Source organism: Episyrphus balteatus, chromosome 1, assembly GCF_945859705.1.
Source record: "Episyrphus balteatus chromosome 1, idEpiBalt1.1, whole genome shotgun sequence".
Taxonomy (NCBI): domain Eukaryota; kingdom Metazoa; phylum Arthropoda; class Insecta; order Diptera; family Syrphidae; genus Episyrphus; species Episyrphus balteatus.
In genome coordinates, this window is record NC_079134.1 from 53,485,097 (window position 1) to 53,507,280 (window position 22,184).

At 30.6% G+C, this 22,184-nt stretch overlaps 2 protein-coding genes across 2 annotated transcripts; one reads left to right on the forward strand and one right to left on the reverse strand.

Moving 5' to 3' along the window:
• Positions 1–503: 503 nt before the first annotated feature.
• LOC129920882 (actin-related protein 2/3 complex subunit 2) lies at positions 504–8,861 on the forward strand. The gene is made up of 9 exons (XM_056002376.1): positions 504–710; positions 924–1,047; positions 6,204–6,297; positions 6,370–6,469; positions 6,536–6,722; positions 6,805–7,025; positions 8,383–8,474; positions 8,534–8,643; positions 8,712–8,861. The coding sequence occupies exons 2-9, from the start codon at positions 974–976 to the stop codon at positions 8,737–8,739; spliced, it is 906 nt and encodes a 301-aa protein (XP_055858351.1). The 5' UTR covers positions 504–710; positions 924–973; the 3' UTR covers positions 8,740–8,861.
• Positions 8,862–9,005: 144 nt separating this feature from the next.
• Positions 9,006–17,957, reverse strand: LOC129920884 (transmembrane inner ear expressed protein). The gene is made up of 3 exons (XM_056002377.1): positions 17,625–17,957; positions 17,405–17,557; positions 9,006–9,440 (listed from the first exon to the last, which is right to left on the reverse strand). Exons 1-3 carry the CDS (start codon positions 17,749–17,751, stop codon positions 9,337–9,339), a joined length of 384 nt encoding a protein of 127 aa, XP_055858352.1. The 5' UTR covers positions 17,752–17,957; the 3' UTR covers positions 9,006–9,336.
• Positions 17,958–22,184: the final 4,227 nt, after the last annotated feature.

Genomic DNA, 22,184 nt, shown 5'->3' on the forward strand with positions numbered 1-22,184 from the left:
ATATTTGTATGGGATTCATTTTACTCGGCTAAAAATTTTCGATAATTTGTATGGGAGCTAAAATTTAGCTCGATCTACGTACCAGGCTTTAAGCCTAGTACGCAGCTCGAAACAAATTTTAGCTCCCATAAAAATTATCAAAAAATTAAAGCCGATCCAAAACTATCCCATACAAACTATCGATAACTATGGGAGTTTTAACTCGGTTAAAATTTAGCTCGATCTGCGTGCCTAGCCCTAACCCACTGTTAAAAGAATTGGCCCTTAAAGCCTGGTACGCTGCTCGCGCTAAATTTTAGCTGAGATAAAATTCCCATACAAGTTATCGACCAGGCTTTAATTCAATTTAATTTATATCAAGTGTAATCAAATCCCTAAAAAAAACACCAATCACCAATCCCAATTTCGCCAACATGAGAAAACAAAAAACGTACCCCAACAAACTTCGCTTCAAACAAATGCGTTGAAAATTCCCAACGCATTGTCAAAAAAATTTTTACACAAAAAAAAATATAAAATCTTCCCAGCAGCGGTGGATAAATTTCTCTCCATTTACGTTTTATTGATACAAAATATTTACTTCACCATTAATAAAGTGGAAAATCCTAGTCATTTAAAATTATTTGCTAAATAAAATGCATTTACATTAAACAAATATTGTGAAAAATTTTGTTTAAAATACAAAAATTCAAGTGGTGGAATTTTGCATAGTAATATTTTTGCGTTCACATACGTTGTCCCACAGTCAGTTTTTTTTTTTAACACCAATCCAGTCATCATTTCGCAGTCGCACTAGAACGCAACCAATCGCCTCCAACATCAACACTAGTGCAAAGATAATCGCCCAGCACTCGGCCACGGCAAATCAAAAGCAAAAAAAAGAAAGATTTGTCATTTTATTTTTTTATTTCCAAACTCCAAAGTTTTAAATCAAACTATTATTCATAATAAGACCAAAAATAACTGAACCATCATGATCTTGTTGGAAATCAATAATCGGATTGTCGAAGAAACTTTATTAGTCAAATTCCGAAATGCACTTGCTGGGTGAGTAGAAAAAAAAAAATTGAAAAAAAAAATGAGATGAATGAAAAATTCAATACCTAACCTTACATACGGACGCCGTCTTCATAGAAATTTTTGACCTAAAATTCTAATTGATTTGTGTCAATTTCTATTAAAAGTATATTATTTTTTTCTTGTTCAAATGCGTGCGAAAAGTTTCACTTTAATAATTTATTTTTTATTATGATAATGTGGCGTTTCCTTTAAATTAATTTCTGGCTGTCTGGGGAATCATTTTTATTGTTAAGTAAAAGAGGAGCCCCTCTCTCATCATTGTCATATCGTTGTCATAATAATTTGCAAGCACCCCATTCATTCAAATGGATTATTCATTCTGCAAAGTTATGATAAAGAGGGGGCTTAAGAGACGCATTCAATAAACTATTCACTTATTGTCAAATTGATGAGGTCACATGCACTTTTAATAAAAATTTTAAATTTTAGGAAAAAAGTAACTCTATGAACAGAGAACCCCATTTTTATAAAAAAAATTTTGAAGATAAGAGTAAATTTTTTGTTGAAGAGGAGGAACCTTTGATAAGACATTAAGTTTTGAGTTAATAATAATCACAAAGTAACAAACGTATCGCCTTATTTGGTGACTAATAAATGCTTAACGAGTTTTCGATAACAAACCATTTTTGTATTTTTTTTTTTTTATTGAAACTTCATGGATAGGTGTGGCTACTCTTTGAAAAATATTTTTTGCTTCTTATTGAATTTAGATCTTCACACATAAATAATTATGTTGTTGCAAAAATGTAGCTCTAGAGAAATGACATTCTTGTAGAAATCAACCAGCCGTGAGAAGTGCAAATTTTTTGTTGGAAGAAAAAATTCATTAACAATTGAGAGGGGCTGTGTATAATTTATAATGTGTTTCATTTTTTTGTTTGTTTGTAATACCTAGTTTGTTTGCAATTTTATGCATTTAACATAATGATTATGTATTTAAAAATTATTTTTTTTGCATAATTTTCACTGATTTCGAATCAAAATTAACCATGAGTTTTATGTTGCATAGCTCCAGCAGAGAAGTTGAATGAGTTTGGGGTATAGGAAATTTATTTATCAGCTTCTTGCTTTAACTTGAATTCAGAAATCGGTGCTTAGCCTCCCGGATTTGATCCAATTGAATCAATTGAATGCCGGTGTTTTTGCATTTTCTTGTATCAGGAGTTTTTAAGCCTACCTTTCTATCTAGTTCGCGGTATGATAATTCTATTTTGACTCGGTTTTAAGCTGATTTGGTTGTGTTTTATTTCTTGAAAGATTGTATTTTTCACGTTCAGGCTTCCTCGAATCTTCGTAATTCTAATTTGATCATTCCTGCATAAAGAATATTTTCATCTCAGCTGCCGTTAATTTAGTCTGAGAGTATGAAATTCGATAAAAAAGTTTTTGATTACTGTCCACGTACAGCGGTGGTCATAATTTTAAGGACAGTATAAGTTTTTCAGTACCATCTAAGTTTTATGAAAGTGCTATTTTTTATAGAAATCAGTTTTTTTTTTTAAATTGGCTCTGAGTTAAGAAGAGTTAAATTAGATATGGGAAATATGTAATTTATCTCAAAATAAACTACCGTTATCCGTTTATTTTTTTGTGGAAATCTAGTTATATTTCCCTTAAAAAGAGGAACGCATTTTTCTTTGCTGGAAAAGGTCCATTTTTTTTATAAAACATTCAATGGCTGCAAAATCTTAGGTCGGTGGCATATTATAGCTAACTGTCTTGTTGCAGTATACCAAGAATAATATGCATTTTAGATGGATATTACGAAAGGATAATGATTTAAGCATATGGCAAAGATTTCACACAGCGTTGACGTCAGCTAAGTTTGGATGCAGTATTGAAGAGGGGTTTATCCTGAGTATAAATTTCAGTTAGCGTATTGATTGGTATTATGGGGTGTCCGCCATTTTGAAAAACGCATTAGTCTCAATATCTCGAAAACGACTTGTCGGACAGAAAATTTGCAGGGATTTTTTAGATTGGAAATATAATTATCTTTCTTTTTTTAGCACATCATTTTTCTCTAGGACTTATACTTTCAGAGTTACAGTACCGCTAATGGTGCATTTTTTGATATTTTAAATATTTTAAACAACCCTTAAAATTAAGTGGGAAATAAATGAAAACGAAATGAGAAAAATGATGAAGTAAAGAAAGAAAGATAATTATATTTCCAATTTAAAAAGTCATTGCTTATTTTTTGTCCGACCAGCCGTTCTCAGGATATTGAAACTAATGCGTTTTTCAAAATGGCGGACGCCTCACAAGACCAACCAATACGCAAACTGAAATTTATGCTCAGGATAAACCCCCTTTCAATACTGCATCCAAACTTAGCTGACGTCACAACTTTTTACGGATTTTTCCCCATTGACTGAACTATTTGTTCTTACTAAAAAAATTGATATTATATTATACTAAGCACATATAAAGTATTAAAAACAGAAATATTCATAAACTAGCAACAATTTCCATCATTTTCCAAAGAACTAAATCAGTGTCTCTATAAATTTGTCCACGTCGTCACTCAAGTAAAAATTTTACTCAAGTGAACATTTGCTCTTGCGTTTGGACCACTTAAGCTGCTCGTTACATTAAGATAACCTAAGAGTTGAAATACATATATTTTTAATATCTGATGACCTCTACAATGCCTTTTTGAAAATAGAGTATAAATTTATTTAATTTTAGTACAATTTAATTTTAGAAAGCTAAGACATTTAAAAACCTTCACAGTCCTTAAAAATATGACCACCACTGTATATAAACTGTACATCCTGGGATACAAAATTTTGAAAAACTTCACGAGATGCTTGCTACCAAGAAAAACTAAAACCGTGATATGAATGCAAGAATACGAGAGGAGAAAGGTACTGAAAATCTTTTAGCTGAAACTCCCGGGAACTGCAATTCTTTTGGCTTGAGAATGGAATTTTTGAATAATTTTCATCTGTCCTTTTTTTGATAAGTAAACGATACATAACATAGACTAAAGAAACTCCAAAACAAAGCAAAGTATTTCTCATTGCTTTGTTTTGGAGTCGAATCGAATCGATATTAAAACATCTTTGCTCGTTTGAGTTGGTTAGGCGTTCAACAAAACTTGGTCCTAGATGATCTTATGTTTACTCAAAAAATCAAAATGGTCCATTTTTTTAGATTTTATTTTTTCCTGTCCCCACCTAAAAACTTGTTACATATATATTTTGTATTAAACACGTAAAATATCAGCTTTTTAGCTGAGGTGGAACTCAACAAGCTCAAAGTTTTTGCTTTGGTGCTGTTCTAGGTAGGTATCTACAAAATTAACTTTTTTTCCATTTATCTGGTGAAGTTAATTGGGATTTAGTATACTTTTTCATGCTATACCTTTCTCGTTTATAAAAAAAAACCGTTGGTTAGTGGATATTATACAGATTTGTTTTGTTTATTGGAATTCGTGTGTAATTTTTTTTTTTTGTTGTCAAAAACAAAAAAAAAAATGAATGAGTTTTTCGACGTGAAAAAAGATGAGATTTATTACTCGGTTGTCGGGAACTTGTAGCCTTATCAATTTTAATAAAAATTACAACTCGAAGGCAAATTCTATAACGATACCATCAGATAATAAGCGCTACAATATCTGATATTTCAAAGCTGATGACCGCCCTCTTCCCACGACTAAAGACTTAAGAGGGCTAAAACTTTCAGCATATATGGTGGTATTGATGTGTTTAAGAATAAAACAGGTGGGGACGTTAAGATTTATATGTTTTGTTTTTTTGCCTTATAATGTGGACCACACTAATGTTGGTGAAGAACAGCCATATCAACTAATAAATGCTTACAACTTGCGATTAACGAATTAAAGACATAAAATTACACAAAATAGTAGGTATTATATTAAAAAAAAAAGGCGTACAAACTTTGTAAGAACATTTAAAATTACAAACAAAATTCTAACTTAGTGCCTTGCTACACAGTGTTGTGCCCAATCACTTTGTAACTTACATTTTCTAGGAACAAACGTCAAAATGAGAAAAATCCTCACCCCTCTTGCCTACAAGCTGACTGGTTAGGTGATTGAAAAATCACCGTGTAGCCCGGCACTTATACATATATGTGAGCAAATAGCCCCGTTCCTATGGGGTGCTAAACTACTCTTTAGTAGATGATCTAGTTTCTAATTCATTTACTGCTATTTCCACCTCTAATAGAACAGGGCTAATAACGTTGACGATAAATGTGTTACGAATCTGTTCCAACCTATTTTTACTTAAACCGTTTTCAGGAGTATAATAATACTCCAAATTTACCCTCTTGTAGGGAACATTAATAAGAATGGATTATTTTGTGTGTCTCATTTTTCTATATAAAATAAACAACAAAAAACTGAACCTGGAGTAACCTATTGTCAGGTCATTCGGGTAATTCCATGGACACGAAATTAGAACAAATAATGCAGGCTGTTTTACTTTTTTAATAGAAAATCAATATTTTCAAATTTTTCCTCGAAATATTGAACTAATATTTGGTTTTGTCATTAATTTTAAAATCTTGTAATTTTGTGTGTATGAAATCTTCATTAAAAATAAATTAAGATTCTAATATTACAGAAAATCTTCATACTTCATACCAACAACTATTGTTTTCCTAAAGTGTTTAAATTTTAGGTTTGATTCTTGTAATGTTAAACTTCTTGGTTCAACTTAGTTATGATACATATTTATGATCTGAATAAGTAAATGGTCCTTAGACATTTGTTCGTTCTTTGGGGTTTCCGATCTCAGCATTGCAAAAATCCTACATTTTCGACAATTTACATCTCTTCAGATAAAAAAGATATATATATGAAAAAGCTGTATCAAGCGATCTATCGGAGGAAAAAGTTTAAAAACTTTTTTTATTAAAGAATTATGTGATCTAAAAGTTTTGAAAGTAATACTGGATAGCTTTCACTGGTTAAAAGTAACATACAGCTCTGTACTTTTGTAGTTAGACCCTTTTATCTTATTTTTAAAATTCTTGTGTGTATTTTTGTGTGTTTGTTTATTCTATAAAAAAGTCGGAAAATGCCATTTTTTTTTGAAAAATAAAAAATATAATTCTATTCAATATTTATTTTGTTATTTAAAAAAATGTAGCTTAAAAGCCGAGTCAATTGACGTCACAATAGCAGATTTTGATGGAGTGTTATTTCACATATCAAATGTGAATGGCGATAAGACGAAAGTTAGAGTAAGTTTGAAATAATAAAGAAGAGACACCTCAAGTAAAACAAAATATCACTTTACTTTGTTTCCTATTCAGACAAGCATAGCATTAAAATTCTACAAGCAATTGCAAGAACATGGAGCTGATGAACTCTTGAAGAGAGAATATGGAAGTTTGCTCACAGACACTGAGGAAGGTAAATACAAATTTATTTTAATTTTATTTTTGTCATAAAATAAATTAATAATTTGAACCTTTTCAGGTTACAACGTCTCAGTACTTATTAATTTAGATAATATACCATCAGACTGGGAAGCAACTGCTCATAAAATTGGACTTTTAAAAAGAAACTGTTTTGCATCTGTTTTTGAAAAATATTTTGATTTTCAAGAAGCGGGCGAAGAAGGCCAAAAACGAGCAGTTATCAATTATCGTACCGATGAAACATTGTAAGATATTTTTTTTATATGATTATGTTAAAAAACGATGGTAATATTTGCATGTTTTATTTTATTTCTTCTTCTCTCAAAGATATGTTGAGGCAAAGCCCGATCGAGTGACAGTTGTTTTTAGTACTATATTTCGTGATGAAGATGATGTAGTTATAGGTAAAGTTTTTATGCAAGAATTGAGAGAAGGTCGCCGTGCATCGCATACAGCGCCGCAAGTATTATTCTCTCATCGAGAACCGCCATTAGAGCTGGCAAATTCTGATGCTAAAGTTGGCGATAATATTGGTTATGTTACGTTTGGTAAGTAACTTAACTAACTTATTTCTTATATTATTTTGTATGTACCAAAAATTTTATAAATTTATGAAATAGAACATGATTTATGATGTTCAAGGTTAATTATGTTTACCTGCTATGCCACAAATGCTCCTTAAGAGCCAATGGGAATACTTAATTGTTCATTAAAACTCTGGATAAAAAATTATAACCGATTTGGCAATCACAGTTTACTTAAGTCAAACCTGTAAAATAAATGCACACAAAAATTAAAAGTCAAACACTCCTTCAATAGCCCACATTGTCCAAGATGAGGTCTTGAACCTTCTATGGTACTTCACGATAGGTCCTTATTCCTTCACTGCTTTTTAAGTTGATTTCTACGCTGAATTGATTTGTCGTAGCTGTGCCCAGTTAAACAAATCATTTGGTCACCTTAAGTTGCACTCGCGGTTAATCACGTTGAGACCAAGTATAAGTTGTGAGCAGAATCTAGTTTATGACACCATTTACTTCATCTTCCATTCATTTATGACAGGAGCCACCAACTCTTGGTCCATGATTTCAGAGGCATCTTTCAATCAAGACGATAGTTTACCATTTTGAGTTATTTGAATAATGTTCACAATTTTTTGCCTGTTAAAAATTATTTTATGTAAATGTTGGTCACGACAACGCTCTCAGATGGCGACATTAGAATTCAGTAGGTCCATTTTCGAAGCGTATTGACTAGTTTATCGCTAAAAACACATTTAATGAATTCGCACCTTATCATTTAACTTTTTAATAGCATGATTTAATAGCGAATGGATCACTCAAGACGTAATCGTGGTTAACATTTATTAGAACCAAGGATGGGAATAATTTGTATGTTTCTATAGTTCGTAAGTGAATTAGTGGATGATTTAAAATATCGAATAAATTTATTCATCCTCTTATTTCGACACCCAAAGAATTTTGTTTGTTTTTTTCGAAGATGCCATTTCCATCAAAAATGAAAGCAGTTGCTGAATGAAAAAATTATTCGAACGAAACTATCCAACAAAAAAAACTGTTCACATGAAAATAGTTACAAAGTGAATGAATAAATAATAAACTGCCTAGAATTATCGAATGAATGAATATTTTGCAACTATAAAATAATCCGATAGCTTTTATTCGATAGTCGTCATCATTAATAAGAACCGCCCAATGTTCAATTTTGTATAACTTTTAAAGAACATTCAACAATATTTTTGTTTGTTAAGCTATTTTTCAAAGATTCCATATAATATTTTTTTCTACCCTCATAATTTGTATTATAATTTTGTAGATAAAAAAAAATTGTGCACATTACATTGTAAAATTCTTCCATTATTATTATTTCTTTTTCCTATTTTAGTTTTATTTCCCCGCCACACAAACAAGGAGACTAGAGACAACACTATTAATTTAATCCATATGTTCCGTGACTACTTGCATTATCACATTAAGGTAAATCTCTAATAGTTTTCATAAAATCGAATATAAGGAAGTTTATCCATAATTTTTAGTGTTCAAAAGCCTACATTCATTCGAGGATGCGAGCTAAAACTTCAGATTTCCTTAAAGTACTAAATCGCGCTCGACCGGAGACGAAACCCACAGAAAAGAAAACTATTACGTAAGTTTAATTTATATTTTATTAATTTTTTTGTCTTGAATAAAACATAATTTGAAATTTATTTTTAGGGGGAGGACATTTATTCGGAAAGAATGATTAATGGACATTGTCTAGTTGTTTTATATTATATATTAATGTATTAATAATTATTAAATAATTAAAGAAAAGAAAAAAAAAACGAAAGTAAATGAAAATTTAATAGAAAAAAAAAAACAAAATGAATAAATTTAATCTAACAAGTATTTCGAAACGTTGTAACTCTCCTGTCAAGTAAAATCGGTATAAAACATTTGTAGAGATATTAATTATATTAATGAACAAAAATAAGTATTTGATTTTTTTTTAATTGAAAGAGTTATGAACTAATTATTAGATGAACAAACTAAACAGAGAACAAAAACAATGCTGCCCATGAAATTAAACAAAAAATCATCCAATTTAAGCAACAAAAAGTAAAAGTAATAAAAATGAAATTATTCAAACAGAACTTAAAGACGTGCGTTTTAATTGTCAATTTTTTTGTTTATATTTTAAAATGTTGTGTACATTTTTTTGTGATATACTGTGTTTTATCTTTTATATTTTTTAATATTCTAACTTTTTTTTCTCTCTTTGTAAATTACAATTTTTATAACATTAAAAAATTATATATCATTAATACTCTTTCTTTATTTTCTATTATTGTATTATTATTTAAACTGGATTCTGTATTGTGTTTGCCAATTTAGTATCATCTCTCATAAGATTTTCTTTGCTATTGTGATGGGATAGGTAGTCCGATTGGATCCTTGCAAGAGCTGTAAAAGATAATTGTTAAAATAAACTAATTAAACAATTAAAATTATTAATTAATAATTCAAAGGTTTTTGTAACTGAATAACTAAACTAGGCTAACTGCACTTCCTTTAATTCATTTCAACTTTCAATAAATGCATTCTGTACATACCAGTGGTTTCTCGTCAGGGTGTGCATGGTGTGCATTGCACACCCTGATCTAACGGAAAAAGAACCCTCATCAAACAATGTCCAATATTAATGACACGCACAAGTATGCTTACAAAAACAACCCATAAAACCGGCATCACACAACCTTCATTCATATTCTTCCTAATTTTTCTTTCAAAATTTCTTCATTAATCGTTGATTGTTACATCGAAGCTTGTGCGAAAAAAGCAATGCACGGCCTTCTGGGATGAAGTTTTATTTTCTGCTTTTCATCGGGAGGAATCCAAACTCTAGTCGGTAATATCGGTAATATTGTTCGGTATTCCACTATTCACGTGAATGAATTTGCTCCATACATTTGCAATCCGCATAAAAAATGTTGCGGATCTGTCACTTTTGGTTGTAAAAATTGATTCACCATAGTTAAAATTAAGCAAAATGCCACTTTTCATAAATTTTTAATTATTTCTTAACATGTAATCGGTTGTTTTTTTTTCTATGAAAATAAATACAAACAAAAATTTTTTTTTCCTTTCAATTTACTTCATCGCCATTTTTTCTTAAGTGGACGTCAAAAAGAGGTATGATAATGCAGTTTACCCGATGGATAGCAGAATGGCAACGTAGAGTTAAAGTGAATCGAATGTATGAATCGGATTTGATATTCACGTGAATAGCAGAATAGGACTGGTAACCTATAAATAAAGCTATTTTTTTCTATGAAACTAATTTTGTGGGTTAATTGTGGCTCACATTTTTTAGGCTTAACATTCAGAAATTAACCGTTATTTTTACAAATACACTTAATATTGTACAGTAAGGAAAATAGGATAAAATCAATTATTTGGCTCGCAAAACCTAGTTTAAAACAGTTATTCGATAAAAAGCTAAATTAAAAGTTAAATTGAAACTACAGTGCCCAAACTCGATTTTGGACTTTTGGCCCAATAATTTTGTGGTGACTGTGAATCCGTTTCACAATTATTTCTTTTATAAAAAATTTATTTTGTTTGATTTTGCTTGTCAAACTAACGGTTTGAAGAATATACAAGTATCTATGCATTTTTCAAAATATTTTATTTATTCCTTCTTAATTTTTTTCGACATTTAACTCAAGACAAAGTTAGGCCCAATTATTATTAGTAGGTACATAATGCAGGTATGTATGTATATAATTTTCAAGAATTGCATACCTATCTAAATATCTCACGCGACGCCACTCTTACATGCATATGTATGTATATGATTGATATCGGTAAAAGTTTTAAAATTGGAATCGATACGGATGCCTGAGAACGGATACCTGCATTTATTTCAATTTAAAAAATATATGAAGTCGATATTCTTTAATTTTGCAATAAGCAACAAGTTACTAACTAAGCCAGAGAATAGGTTAGGTTAGGTTGGCCCATAATTTTGGTTTTTACTCAAAAAAACACACTTTTAACCATAATATTCTTATAGATGCTTTTGATTCTTGTTTCTTATCACAAAATGCTGAATTTCAGTAGGGTGCAACCACGATTACTTACTTTTTCCAATATACCCATATTTTCTCTACACTTAAAACCTTTCACATGAAAAAAATGTATAATGAAAACATTTTTCATAAAATTCGTAAACGTACCTTTAATTACCCTTTATTTTTATCGGACTTATCACGGAATTTGCTTATTTCCAAAAAAAAAACACCCTTTCACTCAAAAATTTTTTATAGACTTAGATTCTTGGTTACTGTTATAAATGAAACATTTGTACCAATTGTCATTGGTGTAGCATTTTTGTCCCAATTTTTGTGGTAATAATTCTGAATTTCATTATTTCTAAAAAAACACCCTTTCACTCAAGATAATTTTTGTAGACTTCTGCAGATTCTTAGTTCTTATAAGAAACAAAACTTTTTCATCAAGTTTGAAAATTAACAAAATTTACGTCAGCTGTTATACCTTTCTCACACATAACTCAACCCATGAAAAAAACACCCTATGCTTTCACCCTCCCTCTTGTCCACGAAAAAACACCCTTCCACCCAACTTTTTTATCCTTGGTTCTCATCCCAAAAGCAAACTTTTTGTGAAGTTTCATGAGTTTAACAATTTTTTTTTTAAATGTCTATTTTACCTGTACTAATAAGTATTTTTTGGATTTTTAACAAAAATATTTCATTTTTTTTATTTTGTAAAATCAATTTTTCTGAAATTTAGTTTTAGAATAACACATTTGACATATAGCTGGTCGAGAATTATAAGGTTGTATGTTTTATGGGAAACCCTGCAAACATACAACCCTATAATTCTCAGCCAGCGATATGTCGGTAAGCAGTTTAGGGTGGTTTCGCTCACGGATTGAAATTTGATGCGGTAATACAGTTTATCACGGGGAGCTCACGGATTGAAATTTGATGCGGTTGCGGATCGAGTTGATTCCCGGGGAGTGAATCACTGCGTCTTCGGTTATAGGCATGATTATTATCATTTTACAATCATAACATTGATACTCGTTCATATAAAATTAATTCGTAAAATAAATGTTTTCGAGGTCTTTTTTGTTTTTTTCTTATGGAAACTACATTAAGTGTGTTTTTTATTACCACCCGGCTTAACTGGTTGAAAAAATGGCCTCGGGGCTTAAGGCCCCAACCCATAGAATCCGTTGCGTCCGTTCCGTCAAGCAGTCCGTTGAAGTTGAAGGATGGGACAGAAAGAGACGACCCATAGAATACGTCGTATGACGGATTACTTTTTGAAAGTTCACTTCAAATTCCGAGGTGTGTTCGATATTTTATCGCTGAATGTGCACTAAGAAAGTTCTGATGCAAGAAATTGTTAACTATTTATCGTTGTTCTTTTTTTTAATAAAATAAAATGTGCGACTAGATTTCATGTAGGCACTTGCTCTTCAGTTAAAAACAATTTTTAATGACAGATTATAAGTTGTAGGTATGACTTTGGAAGGTAAAATTGAACTCTGCAACAGAATTTAGATATTTAATTGATATATGTTATTAGATATATCATTAAATGTTACTTTTATTACAATTTCTTCACAAATAAACAATGAAATTTCAAATTTCATAAAATCGGAGAAGAAAAGAACACAGTTCTTAGTTCTGTAATTCCCCGGTGTGCACTCAAAAACAGAAAATCGAACTGGTCTATTGTAGTTGACAACCAATGTCAAAGGATACGACGGATGAAAAAGTAGAAGGTTGGACTACTTCTTCCGTCGAATTCGTCCGTCTCCGTCCGATCCGTCGCTTATGGGTCGCTTCCCATAAGAACGTGTGTATTTTATCGAGCTGTCAGTAAAAACTCCGACGGAACGGACGCAACGGATTCTATGGGTTGGGCCCTTTAGCAAGAAAAATTGGCAGCACTGCATACTAAATGTTCCGAAATCAGTTGACACAAAAAAATATAAATGTATTTTTCGCTTTTGGGGTTTCTTGTGTGTTTTTGAAAAAAAAAAAAGTTTAACTAACTATTAAATAAATATTTAAAATAATAATTGTCATTCCAAACATCAGTTTTGATGTTTTTAAACAAATTCTAAACAATTTACGAACAAGTTAATTTGGTAGCACAGATTTAAATCTGTTGAAAAAGTAAAGCCCAGAGAATTCTCAAGGCTAAACAAGTAAGCCCAAGGGGCTAAAGTGTTGTTGCATTCAACATGTAAATTGCTTAGCCCCGACTGCGTTTTTATTTTGTCCAGTTAAGACCGGTGGTAATAAAAAACACCTATTGAATGGCAAATCGAAAAAAAATCTATATCATTTTGAGGTTTCCGCTCCAAGTGGTAGATGAGTTGGGAAAGCTATTTCACAAGTCCCGTACCGAAATAGTATCGATTTGAGCGAGGCCTTAAGATATTCGATTAAATTTGGCATCACTTCTTGGGACATGACTTGCACTCGCAGTCACACTCACAAGATTTCAAGCTATGTAGCTAGCTATATTTATCTCACTCAAGTTTTTTGACATTTGTGTTGTGATATAAAATTTAGAACGTCAGTTTCTGTTTTGTCAATTAATTGCTAATTTTTTTTTAATTTTTGGAAGGAAAATTTTAATTTCATAAACTAAAATATGTCTGCTGAAAAAAATAAGCCCAAAGGTGATTTAGGTCTTTTGGAAGAAGACGATGAATTCGAAGAATTCCCTGCCGAAGGTAAGGAGGCATTCTCATGACAAACATTCTTGAAACGTGTTGCTGAACTTCTTTGTTTTTTTTTTTGTTAGATTTTAATGCAGCGGATGAAGACGATGAAGCAACTAATGTTTGGGAAGACAATTGGGATGACGATAATGTCGAAGATGATTTCAGCCAACAATTAAAGATTCACCAAATAAACAAAGCAATGGAAACATAGAATATTTTATTACTTTTTTTTTATTGCTTGGAAAAAATATGGAGTATTTTTATTTGGTTATGCTTTAATAGATTTTTGATTTTTGTTACTTAATCCAAATTAATTTGTATTTTACAAACACTAGAGTTTCAAAACTTAAATTATGGGCTCATTATGACTCGCGAGTTCGAGTTCAAGTTGCACGATTTTGCAAATATTCATGTCGCGGTATTCCGATTAGAAAACAAATGACGGTTTCCATTTGAAATAGAGATTTTTGTATCAAATCCATTGATCTCTTGTGGCAAATGGATATTGCCAATTGATTTATTTTTATTCCTAGCTGTGTGTGAACAATTTTTCCATATAAAAAATCTAATCAAGAATTTACAAAAACAAATCGTCAGTTGGATGCTATCTTGTTCTAAAGTTATGTATGCAGTAAGGTGGGTCGTTTTTGGTTTTTTTTTTCGAATTTCAAATCGTACAACTTTTCATCTGTGAATGGTGAAGACTAAGAAGGGGTTAATATCTTCAATCGGCGCATCGGCTCTAAAGTTTGAAAAAACACCCTATCATCTTTTTTTTTTTTAAATAGCTTTGGACAACCTTTATATTAGCTATTATATTAGACTTCCGGTCGCACATACGTTTTGAAATTTTTCAAAATATGGCAAAATTCCTATTTTTACGAATATTTTTTAATGGGTTAGACTATTTGGTAATTTATTATTTTTATCAAATTTGAAGTAAAAATGAAGTTGACGCAATCAGTGAATGCTATGAACTCGTTAAAGATTTCAAAATCTGTTGGTCAAGAGGGATTTGACTGCGTATCATTCTCCTCGTCGCACAGTGGTGCTTTATGGAGTCAAAAATCATTTACACGGCCATTTTTTGACGAAAAGTCATGAAATTTGGGACACTGAAGCATATTACTATGAGAAATATGAAAAATCTTCCAACTTTTATTTTTTCAAAATGGTGGAAAAGTCATGAAATTTGGGACCCTGAAGCATATTACTATGAGAAATACGAAAAATCTTCCAACTTTTATTTTTTCAAAATAGTTGAAATTTCAATATAAAGAAGCTAGAAATTTAGCTAAATTGATGTCAAAAAGATGTACGCTCTTGGATTTGTTTAGAAGTGTTCATATTCAATGAAAAACAAAATTTAAAAAATTTAAAACAAAGACCAAAACGTACCAAAGTAGTAAAAAACACTTTTATACCCTTTTAATGCTATTTCTTGGATTTTTTGATTAAATTAGCACATTTTTTTACATCTTTCATATTTATTTTCACATAAAGTTGATTATTTTGCGTTATATATTTGGCAACTATGTTTTTATGAAAATAAATAGGAAAGATGTAAAAAAAATGTGCTAATTTAATCAAAAAATCCAAGAAATAGCAAAAACCCAAAAACGACCCACCTTAGTATGCAGTCTTCATAATTTTGGGACGCTTTTTCGTTTGGCGCAAACCGTTTTGTTCTATCTCTTTTAGTTTTCAAGTTACAGAGAACTTTTTTGTTCATTAGGACATTTATTTAACGGTTTATCATGTCATTTTGTTAAAAAAAACTCCTTTTTATCTTTTTTGTGTTTCATTGAACAAATGGAAGTATATTTAAAAAAAAAAGAATTTTATAATTTCTATCAAATCCAATATCCACTTTTTTGATGTTTTGTTCACTATGCGTATGAACTTCCCTCATATCTATTTTGTTGTTTTTTTTTTATTATTTTTTTTAAAATGTATTTAATGTTATATAGTGCAATATAAGAACTTAAGCTAAAGAAAAAGAACTTCTGGTATGTTTAACGTTCCTATAAAATTAATGTATCATTTTTGTCAACTTTTTGAAAAAAATTTAGATTTGAATTGAGAAACAAATAGCCTTTTTATTTTAACACATATTATCTTAATTCGAACCAAAAGAAAACAGTGTTTGACTCTTAATTGTCCTCGAAATTCTTTTTAGCTTTAAACCATAAAACCATAATTTTTGTTCATTATTACTCACTTTATGTTTCTTTTTTGTTTGTGTTTTCTTCTATGTTGTTTTAAAAATAAAATTGTCAAGGGTTCCAGAAAAAAATCATTTTAAAACAAAAATTTTCTGATATCAACAAAAATTTTCATTCTGAACTTTAAAAATCGATTTCCCAAAATTTTGAAAAATGGACATTGAACAAGATAGCATAAAAGCGATGAAATGTTCACATAAATCTCTAATAAAGCGGTGTGTGTGAAAATAGGTGTTAATCTCGTTAAAAATCGAGATCTGGGAAATTTGATCTCAGATCAAAAATAATTGATATCTTTTGGGAAATAAAATATGAGATACCAGTATTTCCCGGTATTTATTGTCGGAAGATCAAAAATAATTGATTTTTTGTGGCAAATGGAAATTCACATAAGTCTTGCAGTCAAAATAAAGGGAACGATGTGCCCATACCATTTTTAAAAAACCGAATCGTGGTATAGACCAAATAATTGATTCGTCAATTTCTTCTAGCGTTTTTTAGGTCATATTAGGTGCCTATAACTAAAACTATATTACACTGCATTAGTGTATTTTTGGATGCCGGATCTCATGGAACTTAAACCAAAACAATTTTTAGATTTACTGAACCCAAAAACATTAGGTTTGATAAAAATCTTTTTGAAAAATGTTAACAAACAGTTTAAATAAGCATAACTTTAAAACTAGTATGAAGTTATCCCAAAAATGTTTTTAAAAAATAAAGCTCCTAGAAAGAAAAGAATGTGATTTTTTACACTAACTAAGGAATAAGCCCAAATATTTTAATGTCGTTTTGGTCGGTTTCACTCAAGGATTCACTCATTCTGAAATCCAATAAAACACTTTGGATAAGCGGTTCTGACCTTTTTGAAACATGAATTACAATGGTGGAAAAAAACCACTCTTAGGTATATAATTCTATATCAATTCTCAAATATTTTGACAAAAAAAATGCATCACACTCCTTTGTTACATCTCCGAGTAAATAACGGTACATATTTTAGTCGCCAAAATGAATCAATGCTTCCCGCGAGGACAATTTTACATATCAATTAAGCCTCTATTTTTTTCCCGCTCCATTTAATTTAAAGTAGGTAGCCATTTAAAACGGACAATTTTTAAAATTTGTATGTACTTTGAGTCAGTAAATTGCGGCTAAGTGAATTTGCAAAGGTTTTAATTACAAATTTTTTTTTATGAAATAAACACGACAACGAAAAACAAAGCTTCTAAAAAATATTAAATTTTCTTCATCATTGCTGATAAAAATCAAATACAACACGAAAGCACATAATCTGCCAAGGAAACACGCTATTCATCCTTAAATCCTCTTTTTTTTATGTACACGTATGGGCTTGGTTCATGCAATAGATTAGCTTCGTTGCTTTATACAAAAAAAAAAAAAAAAATTAAAAACCTAAAACCTGTTACCTTTTTGTAAATCCATATTATCCATTTCCGAGTTTTTTATTTGCGCCAATTTTTCGCGAAACTTTTTCGTTAGTTGTTTCCGCTGATAGTCCGCCTCGATTTCCTGTTTCGTCCTTGGAATACGAAAACGTATACAACAGCAAACAATTATAACTAAATTAAAATTGAAAACCATTCTATTAGAATAGGAACGTTGGTAATTCATATTAGGTATACGCACTAATACTTAGTAGAATTGCCAGGCATATTGCCATTATGTGCCAAACGCGAAATCCACCAATTGTTTCTTCTTCCAACCAAGCTGTTTCAGGATCAACTTTAAAAATATCTTCATCGTCACTTGACATTTTTTGTTATTTTTTTCTATTTAGTTTCTCTCGATGTCTTCTTAGAAAAACAAGAATCTATTTCTAACCGATGACGAAATCCTTTTAAACAGACATAAACCTTAATCAACAAGTATATATTATTTTTTTTTAGTTTAAAGGATACGAAATTGAAAATATCCTTGTGAGAGGATCTAGACTAGGCTAGTACCGAACGAATACTAAACTCAAAAAGGAATTTCCCAAAACATTTTGCAACAAGACATAGAACTTTGGCCTTACGAGTGTCTAGCACCACCTTAGATAAGTGTTAAAGAATGGGTCGATTAATAAAGGAGTGTCATCCTTCTTCCAGGGTTGTATTTATGTCACTTAATGACTGAGGCGTTTAAGAAAGGATGCAACAGCTAATGAAGATAATACCTAATGTCCAAACCTTTTCATATTTTTTTATACATTATAAATTTACTAATAATAATGAAAATTTACATTTTCCAACAAAGATCTATTATTTTTGATCTTCTAGCTGAACAAAATCTCAATTTTTATCGAGATTTAGTATTATTTATTAACAGACTTAAACATTGGGCATTTGTGTGAACAATAGTTTTTTTTATTTGTGACTAAAGGTTTTTTTTACATAGACAAATTCCTAACAAAATTACGAATAAAAATATATACCATAATGGAGTCGTAAGTTTATTACAAGGATTCTTGTTATGAGTGAGACAGTTTAATATGAAATTTATTTTAATCCGGCCCCGCTAGCCTACATTTTTTTACCCAGCTTTTCTATTCAGTTGGCTATGATAATGAACTGCGTGGGGCACTCCCTGCTGTGATACGAGTTCTTTATTTTTTTTTCTTCATTTAAAAAAAAAAATGAATCCATCCATTACTATGTTCTAAAAGTATAGTATACTGAGAAACCACCACTTTTGAAGCTTTCTATGGTCACTGGTTAACTAACATAAGTCCATGGAATTTTGTAATTTTTACTGCAGGTTGGGCACGACCTCTCTTATGCACATGTTTACATACGTTGATACTCGACATTAGATATTCTTAATGTAAGTGCGAATAGGTAATGTACTAGTGAATGTCGTTAAGTGACCAAGAATATAGTTTTTAAATTTGTTTCCATTTGTTTGGTAAAGTAAATGGCAAAGGGAATTGCCTCACTTCTGGTGAGAATCTAGAACTTGTCTAGATGTAAGTTAATTTTGTTTTTATCAAAATCGTCCTGTTGAGAATTGAATTAGTTTTTGCTAGATAAAGTGAGAGTAACAGAATTAGATTTGTCTACATTGATTTAGAATTAGAGTTCTTAACTAAAAACGGAGCAAGTGACTAAGTATATAGGCATGTACAAGGTATATAATATATACATATACAAGGTATATAATATATACATATACAAATACATATAAAGCTGAGGTGAGTGAAGAAAATTATTTAAATGATGTAAATACCTAAAATATATAAATATATATAAGGAAAGTTTGGGTTAAGTTTTAAGTTAAACCCAAACTTTCCTTATATATATTTATATATTTTAGGTATTTACATCATTTAAATAATTTTCTTCACTCACCTCAGCTTTATATGTATTTGTATATGTATATATTATATACCTTGTACATGCCTATATACTTAGTCACTTGCTCCGTTTTTAGTTAAGAACTCTAATTCTAAATCAATGTAGACAAATCTAATTCTGTTACTCTCACTTTATCTAGCAAAAACTAATTCAATTCTCAACAGGACGATTTTGATAAAAACAAAATTAACTTACATCTAGACAAGTTCTAGACACGTACATTGTACATTGTACACGTACAGGTACATAATTGGTCTTCATTATAAATAGTGAATGGAACATTCCATTAAAATCGATCATAATTATTAGGAATGTTACTTACTTTTTTAGGGTGATAAGCCCCTTAAAGGGATGCTAAAAATCATTGTAGAATCACTTTATCAACCGTCTTCTCCTACCCTAATCTTGCAAATCCGTTTAAAAAAAAAACCAAAATACAAAAATAGCACGTATACGCCACAGTGCATGTGGACAACGTGCAAATAATGTGAATTATAACGTTACACACTTTACTTACACAGCCACAAAAGAAATCCAGTTTCAGCGACCCGAAAAACATATAATTAACATAGTCGCACCTGCACCCGGAGATTAAAAAAAATTTTTTGTATTGCTGTTAAATTTTTTGGAGTAATCTCGAAAACCTGACGTGATGGGGGAAAAATGGACTTCTGATTCGGTTTCAGCGACCCAAAAAACATATGTTTAATATAGTCGCACCCCCAGGTCAAAACTTTTTTTGGTGTGGCTGTGTTATTAATTAAATAAACACTACTTGCACTCAATAATTGACCAAAATGTTCATCTTCTTGTCGTCGGTGTTACAGAAAACAAGATCCTTTCAAATGAAAATCAAAAATTGGATTGAAATAAGAAAATTGGTGAGCGAAAATAACATCGGCAACCTCAAGACGTTTTTCTAGAGATTGTAATTTGATGATTTGCATTGTTCATTTATTGATAAATTGCTCGGTCATATCTTAAGTTGCATTTTTTCATCAGAGTAAGAAAAATGTTAATCATAATAAAAGCTTTTTCCGAAATAATATCGAAAAAGTAATTTGACTGTAGGTATGGTTTATATGAGCGAAAGTCTTGAATAAATTATAAAAATAAAAAAATAACCAGGCTAACAAACGGCAAAACAAATTGGGAACACTTAAAGAAAGAAATGTGTAAAGAAAGCATTCGAGGATGTAATTTTAGGTTTAGTCTGCGGGAAAAAATTCCTATTGGGCTGAATTTTGGTATACACCTTTATTACGGCGTTTTAATGAAGATGTGAGAAATCGACACTGATATCGTACCGATTTAAAAATTATAAGGGTCAAAAGGTCACGAAAAGTTTTTCGCAAATATCTCGCGATCTATTGATCAAAGGTCAACAGAGGTTATTATAAAAATTGTTCGTCGTAAAATTATCTACAACATATGCCCGTAACATTTTTCTGTGAAATGAACCATGTCGGGAGTAGAGCACAGAGAAGATGACTAGATTGCACTCACATTTCACATACGAAAAAAATACATATAGAGCAAGATCCCAGGGCCGCCAGACATTACTTATTTTCTCAAGAAAAAAATGTATGGAATTACGTAGTGCTAGGACATACTATTAGTGAATGGATACTGGCTATCTTGTGCCGACGGCCATTTTACCACTAACAGGTGCTAAAGGTACGAAAAATACGTAGTTAGATTTCTTATTTTCTCAAGGCTGATTTTTATATATGATACTCAGGGAACTAATACATTAATTTTTGTAAGCTGCCAGACCCGTCGGATGGGCCTAACACCTTGCCAGACATTGATTTAGATTATATGGAGGTCTGGGAAAAAATTTTTAACACATTTTGACTTCAGGACTCGAAAGAGTATCAAGACACGAGTCGAAAACCACATTTTGAACAATCGCATCTAAAGTCATTTGGCCGCCATTTTTTTTTTTTTTTTTTTATTTCAATTTTTCACATAACTCATGTATTTTTGAATCTACAGAAAAAAAATGTATTGCAAACTTGAAGATAATTTAATTTACTACAATATATGTTAAATTACTTTTTTCGATTATACCTTCGGTTTAAGAGTTAGGGTGGTTTTTTTTTGAAACCATATTTTCGTCATATCTCATTTATTTGAGCTTTTTTGAAAATTAACTTAAAGTAAAAGTTGTAGATCTTTTTATTACCTTCAATTATTACATTAACGGTTTTTCGATTTGATAGTCCGTTTTTGATCTGTAGGAAAAAAAACTTCAAAAAGGTTGCAATTTTTTAATATAGGAAAAATGTTGTAGTAGAGGGTAATTTGCATTAGATATAACAACAACCTAGGCGTGTAGGTTGCACTCAGACAAGAACAAAATCGTATAACTAACACTGCCAGACCCATTCCGACAGCCATTTTTTTTGCCAGACACTTAAAGCTTTGAAAAAAATAGTTTAACTTTACTTATTTTCTCAAGCTTCATTTTTATATATGATACTCAGGGAACTAATTCAATAAATGTTTGTAAGCTGCCAGACCATCGGATGGGCCTGACAGCTTGCCAGACACGCACAAATGCTCGCTATGTGTATCAGCGCCAGCGCAGCGTGAGCATGTTTGTAAAGGAGTTTTATAACAAAGCTTCGTTAGATTTGTTATTAATAATCTAATGGGTCTTCCGTAGTATTGAAGTAAAATGTTTATTCTTAATAATACCAATAATTACCACAATATTAAATATATATACCTATATACATTTAATATATATAGCTATATATATATATATACCTATATATATATATATACCTATATATATATATATATATACCTATATATATATATAAATATATATACCTATAAATATCCC

Bases quoted from the DNA above. Each gene is read 5' to 3' on its own strand.
- LOC129920884 (XM_056002377.1), bottom strand. From the start codon at position 17,751: ATGTCAAGTGACGATGAAGATATTTTTAAAGTTGATCCTGAAACAGCT. The intron at 17,558-17,624 runs GTGCGTATACCT...ATTTTAATTTAG, and splicing joins GGCAATTCTACTAAGTATTA to TTATAATTGTTTGCTGTTGT. The intron at 9,441-17,404 runs GTAACAGGTTTT...TATCTTTTACAG, and splicing joins TAATATGGATTTACAAAAAG to CTCTTGCAAGGATCCAATCG.
- LOC129920882 (XM_056002376.1), top strand. From the start codon at position 974: ATGATCTTGTTGGAAATCAATAATCGGATTGTCGAAGAAACTTTATTA. The intron at 6,470-6,535 runs GTAAATACAAAT...GAACCTTTTCAG, and splicing joins GCTCACAGACACTGAGGAAG to GTTACAACGTCTCAGTACTT. The intron at 8,644-8,711 runs GTAAGTTTAATT...ATTTATTTTTAG, and splicing joins ACAGAAAAGAAAACTATTAC to GGGGAGGACATTTATTCGGA.